The 8,850-nt window shown below is 35.6% G+C and overlaps 1 protein-coding gene across 1 annotated transcript; it reads right to left on the bottom strand.

Annotated features, from left to right (window-relative positions):
• Positions 1–7,673: 7,673 nt before the first annotated feature.
• LOC107484246 (protein IRX15-LIKE) lies at positions 7,674–8,847 on the bottom strand. Its single transcript, XM_016104860.3, has one exon. The coding sequence runs from the start codon at positions 8,845–8,847 to the stop codon at positions 7,891–7,893; it is 957 nt and encodes a 318-aa protein (XP_015960346.1). The 3' UTR covers positions 7,674–7,890.
• Between the last annotated feature and the right edge of the window lie 3 nt (positions 8,848–8,850).

Raw genomic sequence — 8,850 nt, 5'->3', positions numbered from 1 at the left:
TTACCCTTATTCATATTTCATTCAACATTATCCATGTATCATTGATTCATTTATTCACTTCAAAACTCTTCTTCAACATTAACCAACTCCCTCAATGTGTTTGCTCTTCTTCTGCAACCTAACACTAGCTATTGGACCTTAAACAGGGATTACAGAAGTTTGGAAAGCTAGAAAAATGGTTGAAAACTCAAAAATTATAATTTTTAGCAAAACAGGGGTCATGCGTACGCTTTTTGGCATCATTTTCATATTGTTTTAGTTATGTTTTGTATAAGTTTCATTATATTTTCATAGGTTTTAGTGAAAAATTCACATTTTTTTATTATACTTTGAGTTTTTGTGATTTCTGATGATTTCAGGTAATTTCTAGCTGAAATTGAGAAGTTTTGGCAAAGTTCGATTCAGAGGCAAGGAAAGCGTAGCAGATGCTGTCAAATTCTGACCTCCATGCACTCAAACGAGCATTTGTGGAGCTACAAAGGTCCAAATGACACGCTCTTAATAGTATTTGAAAGCTAACTTCTAGATATTTTCAATAATATTTAATGATCTATACTTTTTTTCGAAGGAGCCTACCCATATTGGCCGTTGAACGCCCAAGCATAACCCCCTTTCTGGCGTTCAACGCCCCAAAGGAATTCAAACCAGCGTTGAATGCCCAAACACCCCCTTTGGGGCATTCAACGACCACCAAGAAGCATAAGGTAGCATGGATCAACCTCCTAAGGGGTATTCAACGCCCATCCCTCAAGTTGGACGCCAAGCTCAGCCCCAGTACTCGACCAAAGTGGGCCCAAGAGTGGACTTTCGCACATTTAGTCTAGTCTATCATGCTTTTGTACTTCTTAGCTATTAGGTATATATATAGAACAAAGATCGCCACTGTTAGAGATCTTTGCCCCTTTGCATGTTTTCCTATTACTTTCTGTACATTATGAGCAACTGAACATCCTAAGTTAGGGTTAGAAGCTCTGCTGATTCTCATGGATTAATAATATTACAATTCTATTTCAATATGTCTGATTCTATTCTCTTATGCATTCTCATTCTTCATCTCATGCATTGAGGATGAACCGTGACATTCATCCTTATTCTACTTGGGTTCCGTGCGAGTCTTGATCCGGATAGCATTGAGCTAAAGCTTGAGATTGCATTGTGGATTCCAAGAGCGTACCTGGGCAACTTTGGATATGTGACATAAAATCCCGTTGACCGTTGGTTACTGAGGTCTCTGTGAAGTTAACGCTAGAGTCAGAGAAGCAGGATTCCCTTATCCGAAAGATCCGACCTTGTATGTGGCATTTTGAGTAGGATCGCAAAGGGGAGTGGATTGCTTAGGGCTTCACATTCGGCCATAGTGGGAAGCCATAAGTTAACTTGATGAGAGGACATGAGTTACTTGGATATGGTGGACTGCTATGGTTTAGAAGAGATTAATTTGATGAGAGGACATGAGTTAATCACTTACGGCTGCCATTGAATGAATCATTCATTATTGAAGTAGACAATAAGAAAAGTTAATCTGGAAAGAATACGCATCTCCAAAGCCTTAACTGAATATCTAACACTATTTTCACACCAACTTGGTATTTCGTTCTTTACTATTTTATTTATGCTTTCAACCAAATAACCATCTTTTCTAATTGCCTGACTAAGATCTACAAGATAGCCATTGCTTGCTCAATCCGACAATCTCCGTGGGATTCGACCCTTACTCACTTGAGGTATTACTTGGACGACCCGGTGTACTTGCCAGTTTATCTGTGTAAAACTTGTGGAGTTCAATTTCGCACACCACAGCGTACGCAAGAATTTGAAAAAAGACAGTGCCGTGTACGCATCCATTGTCTGCGTACCCAAGAATACTAGGCAAAGAAGGGTTCTCGCGTATGCATGATACATGTCGTGTACGCATGCGTGTAAAAGTAACAATATCGCGTACGCATCCATCTTTCATGTACGCGAGTGTGTGGGTAGAGCCCAAGACTCGCGTCGCGTGACACTATCACGTACGCAAGCATATCAGCTTTTCCAAAAAGCTATTAAGTTCAGAAAAATTAGTTTTTCACACCAAACTTCCAACGCACATAAGTTTTTCATAAAAAAAATCTTTTTCAGCCCGTTCTTCAAACGTTATAAATATCACGGACCCAATTTTTTAGTCCAAGATATGTTTGGCAAGATTTGGAGGTTTGGAAGCCAAGTTATAACCCACTGATGTTGGTCAAAAAATTAGTTTTTACCAAAAGTTCAAATCTCTAGTTTTCCAAAATTCTTAATCCAAAACCAACCAAAACACAACCAAATTAATACCAATTACTCTTACACACTATCTCATACTCTTTATTCACTTCACAATCATTCCAATACCTAAATTCATCAATTCATTTAAACAATTTTCACACATAATTCTACCAATTACACGAATCATTATCAACATCACATTTATATATATTTAATCCACCAAATCCAACAATTCAGAGAATTCAAGCCTATCCTATGGCAACTAGCCTAAGTTTTCATACAACTTTATATATTAAGTATTAACTACAGAAAACCAAAACCATACCTTGGCCGATTTTCTCCCAAACTCAATCACCACCCGAAACCTCATTTTCACAAGTTTCCAAGCCTCCAAATCCAACTCAATAAGCTTCGAACCACCAGAGTTTAGTTCCAAGTACACCACTTCACCAATTTGACTTCAATTCACGTGAATTCAATCTAATTCCATACAATTTCATACATAACAACTATTTTTAATACCTAAACTTCATAAAATTGGAGAATTCAAAGGGAGTAGGAGTTGCTCACCTTTATCCACTGAGCAATTAGATAAAACCCAGCTATATCTTGTACTAGAGTATCCCTAAACCATCAAAATTACACAATTCTTAATACCCAGAACCGAAAATCACGAAAATAAAGGGAGTGAAGAACTGGGTGAGAAATTCAAATTTCTTACCACTTTGTTTAGCTGGATTGGAAGAGCTCGTCAAGGCGGTTGCGTGGCCGCAAACGGTACGGCGATCGAAACTCTAGATTGAAAGTTATGGGCAATAGAAGATTTAATTGGAAGTGGAAGTTATGGTTCTATGGCTCCCTCTCTTCTTCAGCATGAATTGCTTAAATGAAAGGGAAGAGTGGCTGGGTTTCGATTATATATGTTGGGTTTCGGCCCAATATGGGTCCAATTTAACCAGCTCGGCTCGTTGGCCTAATTTTGGGCTAAAACATTTAAAATTAGTGTTTCAAATTCGTATTTTAGTTATTTTTACTTCTTCAAATTATAAAATTTAATTTTCTAATTTCTTTAACTCATAATTAAGTTATTAGTTGATCTTTTTTAATTTACCGGGTTTTACAATCATCTCCTTGTGGTTGTTGCTTGCTACAGGCCGGCTGGGGGTGGACCACGCTAGTTATCCTCCTGTAAACTGGGGGGTAGTCGTCGTTTAGTGGTTCATATGCTGGTGGGTCTGGTTCGTGGTGGTGGTTGGAGAACTGCTCTTTGTGTTCGTTCGTCATGCTGGTAAGGTTTCGCAAGTCTCCACAAACAACACCAATGTACAATGGTCTTGTACGGGTTGATGAAAGAATCGGAGATTCACCGGTCTTGGTGACGATGGGGTCGGAATTTTGGAGCAGATAGGAGTTATATCTATAAAGACATTCTGACGCTCAAATCAGAATGAGTCTCAGATGTATAGGTATGGATTAGGAGTGTGTAACGTATCTAAATGAGCCTCTGACTCCTTTTATATAATTTGTCTCATTATATTATCTTATATGTTAGTTAAGATGAAAGAGATATTTAAATTTGTATGTTAGTTAATCATTTCCAATTCTCAAACCTATTCTAATTTGTAAGAGTGATTTGGGTTTGAAATTCAAGTAGTTATTAAAGTATCTGAGATACTAAATCTAAAATATATTTACTCATAAAATAAGTGCATTTCAGTACCAATGAATTAAATATCGTTGGAAATACTAATTGTATTGTCGTAATGAAATAGGAGTTAATTTATTCGATCACCAATTAAATTTTATATATACTATAAACATTTTTAACCTGGGGCACTTACAGCTGCTTCTTTTCCCACACTTACTTGTGGGCAACATTTTGAGTTGTAACCCTTGTATACATACAAAGGAAGAATAATTCTTCTTTTACATTAAATTCATTATTGAAGAATAATTTTTAAATAAAAATAATAAATAATTATCAAATAAAATAAAATAAAATCTCTCGTACGGTATAACCTTATTTGGATGACCGGCAAAGGACTTGGAAGAACATAAGTATACTCCACACTTTGATACTTAAAAACAAAAGCCAAAAAACAAAAAAAAAAAGACAAAAATTATTTTTAATATGAAAATAAAAATGATATTTTGATTGAATATTGATATTTGAAATGTATTATAGTATTTGAAATGTATTATAATATTGTATAAATTATTCAATACGTTTTTGTTGGTCAGAATATTGTCACATATTCAAGTATTTAACACACTCTTACGTGTCGACTAGAATATTGCCATGTGTTCAACACGCTCCCATATATTACAATACGTCTTCTATATATTGACTTTCTACTTATAAAATTTATCTACATATAATTACATTAAATAATCATATTTTTAATAAAAATACTCATATTTTTTTATATAAAAAAAATCAGCCAAAAAAAGATGCGCATAATATTTGAAATTTTGAAACCAAGCCACCGACACGCCTCTTTTTGCTTTCCTCCTCGAATCCTCCTCCTCTGCCGTAACAAACGCTTTCCTTTTGCTAATCTCACCTCATCAGACATCTCTCTGTAAGCAATAATTTTTAATTATAACTTCACATGAAAATTGAATCTTTACCTTGTTTCTTAATACCTTTTAAGTTTCAACAAATAAACCAAACTGTATTAATATGTTAGGTATTTTGTAGTGGTTAATTATTAATTATATATTCCTAATTACATATATTTCTGATATTTAGTCAACAAAAAATATCTGATCTTTTTTATTTTTTAGAATAGAAATGAGGTACAACTTAAGTTAAAATGAATTTTGTATTTATAGATAAATCTCTTGATTAAAATATCATTTTTTATACAAAATTCAGATTGCATTTTGCAGCTTCTAAAAAATTTGTTTAACTCACATAAAACATAGCCTGCATTTTGGAGTTTTCAAAAAAATAAAAAAAAATATTTTTAAAGCAACTTGCGTTTTGGATTTTTAAAAAAAATAAAAAAAGTTCATTTTTAAATGCAACCTGCATTTTGAGCTAAAAGATAAAAACAAAAAAGTTAAAAAGTTAAAATTTCAAAAGCGTAACTTACGTTTTGGTTGTACAAAATATGAAAGAATATGATAAAAACAAAATGTAATTTGTGTTTTGGTTGACATTCGTAATAATATAAGGATTTATCTCTACATACAAGTGTTTTGCGCTTACAAGTTTTACAAGTCTGAAAAGAACGAAACCTACTAAACGCGTTGCTTATGTTACGGGCCTCTTTAACAGACTTTTAAATCAATTCAAATCAATTAATGCGCAAATATATAACTTCCATTTTTCAAAAGATTTCGTTTCTTTTTTCGATTTTTTGCCAAATTTGTTGGATCTCCTTCTTACTTCGTTTTTTTTTTCGATTTTCATAGTTTCTGAAATCAAGCTTTAAAATTGTTTTGAAGATAATGGAACTTCAGAAATACACCCAAACGATTATAGAAATACACCAAAACGGTTACAGAAATACACCCAAACAGTTACAGAAAGAATTACAGAAATACACCCAAACGGTTATAGAAATACACCCAAACGGTTATAGAAATACACCCAAAGGATTACAAAAATACACCCAAAACATGGGGAAGACAGTATATTTCTTCTTGAAATCCTTTAATATTTTGCTGGTTAAGGATGAGGCACATGACAGAGACAATCTAGAAAAAAAAACCTAGAAGAACAGTAAAACAGTAATTTGAATAATGTTTCTTCGTTTTTTCTGGTGTTTTTTTTATGGAGATTTGTATTTTTTCTTCTTGATTTCTCCTACTCTTCGCGAGGAGTTGGAACGTGTCTTCAAAATCGTAGTTTGTTTTGAATGTCGCTTGAATCTTGACGGTTTGCATTTTGATTGAGGAATAAGAAGAAGAGTGCGGCATAATGAATGCGTGCGTTGGACGCTCGATTTTAAAAGAGTAGTGCGCGTATTTTTTTCTTGAACTTAGACCAACTTGTATAGCTTATAAGCCAAAAAAACATGTATGTGTAACAGACCTCAATTATATAAATACTTGATATAATTCCATTTCATTGCATTACATCATAATTATTTTCATTAAAAGAAATCAGCCTATTTGGTATGCAACATTCTTTTTTACTTACCGTGAAGTGTTTGTGCTTCTGTTAAAAAACAATGAGCACTGCTAGAGAGTTAATAGTCTAAACGTACAATGTGTATAATGGATTAAATCTTTGATCCATGAATAAAATGAACATCACCCATACTATCCAGAATAATCATCCGGATACCAAGGATAATAAACATCTCATGTCATAAAACCACTCATCCCAAAAACTAAAGTTGATTTTGGAATTCATCAAAGATCGTACTCTTAACCTTTCTAATACCATGTCATAAACCCGCTCATCCCAAAAACCTAATCTAACATAACAATGTAATACTAATAATTATATCTCTAATACTTCCTAAACCTTCATTGTACACATTATATGCTTAGACTATTGATTCCTATACTTTCTCAAAAAGAATATCGAAGCAGATGTCAGTAGACTAGTAGTAGCTTAATCAACCAATAAAACAATAAAATATCACAACTTTGCAACAATTCATCTACTGCTTTAAGCTATGTCAAGCACCCGTGTTGGTTTCGTTGGCTTGTAGTTGGTGTTACCCACTTCCAAAAAAATTTCGACGATCCCAATATGGCATTATCCCAATTATTTAAATTTAAATTAAAATATATTAATTAGTACCAACCTTAAAATTAAGATACCCAAAATCACAAATATCTTAACACATTATCCTGTACCCACTTCAAAAGAATCATCATTTTCCATTCTTCGCAATCATGACCCAGATTTCGGGCAGTTCTTTATTTTAAACTTTAAACTAGTATTTCTCGGATACTCATGACGAAGTTAATTTATTAAAAAGGTTAAAAGAGTTTGGCTTCGTTGGCATATCGTATTATACTATCAAAATCTCGCCACCGACACACATTCATAAAACGAAAAATCATAACCATCATTTTACCTGTCTGGCAAAGAGGAAATAACGCAGGAAAAGAACAGAAACTTAATTTTCATCATTATTTCTATTTCTCAGGTAGCTTAAAATAATAAATGCCATCAAATTAAAATCCTCACACATCATACTCATATCCCATCAGCATCTAACACTCCCGCCTAATTCAATTATGGATTTTGCTACGACGACGGTTGAGTATTTAAAAAACATAATTTATTTTAAATCTTGAAAAATAGAAAATTTGCTAAATTTGAAATTTTACCAATTAAACGGTAAAAACTTTTAACAGGTCCTCCCTGACCCTGTTACCCGTGAACAGCAATTACAAGTTTCAACTTTTTTCAAAATTTAATTTTTCTTACCAAAGCAAATAACCAAAGCTACAATCATAGCTACAGCACCAAAACATAATTAATAATTTTGATTTTCTAAAGCTCCATTTTCCCGTTCCCACCCCTTTTTTGGGGGGAGAAAAACCGTTGAAAGCATGCCACTATTGTGTAACGCTAACTTAAATTACACTTTTTTTCCTATTAAAATATTAAAAAGGAAAAAAAACATTATTTTACAGATATTATCTAAAAATCACACCTCTGTGATTCATCAATGGTCATGACGGCAACGACGAGGAAGACGAAGATGAAGATGAAGAAGATAAAGGGTAACTAGAATTCCTGCAAAAACCGAAACTTTCCCTGTTTTCAATCTCACTTTCCAAAACAAAATGCCCCAACGAATCCACCCTCTCCACCATATTCTCCCCACAGAGAAATTCTTTACTGAAAACCGCTTCCACTGCTCTTCCTAGATCGTGAACGAACACGTGTGTTTTCTTCCCCGGCGGTTTCTTGCTCCGCGCGAGAACCGCCGCTGTGAAGATCGGCGCCATCCTCCCCGGAGCCCCCGGAAAATAGCCTCGTGGACCGTCGACGAGTATAACGTCCCATGGAACCTCGTAGATATGGTTGGGAAGGTCGTTAATGGCGAGCTTGCACTCCGAGAACAAGAGATTCTGAACGGGTCTGCAATCTTTTTTACTGTGTTTCTTCGCGTGTGAGAGAAGGTTCATGTGTTCGGTAACTTTGGTTGTGAGCTGAACGTCGTAGGCTTCGATTCCGGGGTTGTTCTGCTCGAACTTGGAGATGATGTATTCTATCTCGTCGACGAAGACGGTGCGGCCGCCGCGGTGGTTGAGGGCGGCCCAGAGGAGGGACTCGTGGGTAAGGCCGAAGATGAGGAAGTTGGGGGGGTGTGGGGTGCGGAGGAGGGTGGAGGCGATGGCGTTGGTTTCGGAGGGGGACATGGGTTTGGTGGTGGCGATGGTGGTGTTGGAGGTGGTGGCATAGTGGAGGAGGGCTTTGGAGATGGAGGGAGGGAGCGGGGAGAAGGTGGAGATGGAGGGGGTGGTGGTGGAGGAAGAGGGGACGTTGACGGTGGTGAAGAGGGTGAAGGTGAAGAGGAGAGTGAAGAAAGTGAGGAAGAGGAGGAATAATAGGCGGTGGTGGTTAGAAGGGTGGAGGGATGAAGGGTGGAGGAGGATCAGCTTCGTGTTCGTGTTGCTCTTCATTTT

The sequence above is a fragment of the Arachis duranensis genome, chromosome 4, assembly GCF_000817695.3.
Source record: "Arachis duranensis cultivar V14167 chromosome 4, aradu.V14167.gnm2.J7QH, whole genome shotgun sequence".
Lineage (NCBI taxonomy): Eukaryota > Viridiplantae > Streptophyta > Magnoliopsida > Fabales > Fabaceae > Arachis > Arachis duranensis.
This window is presented reverse-complemented; position numbering and strand designations above follow the sequence as displayed.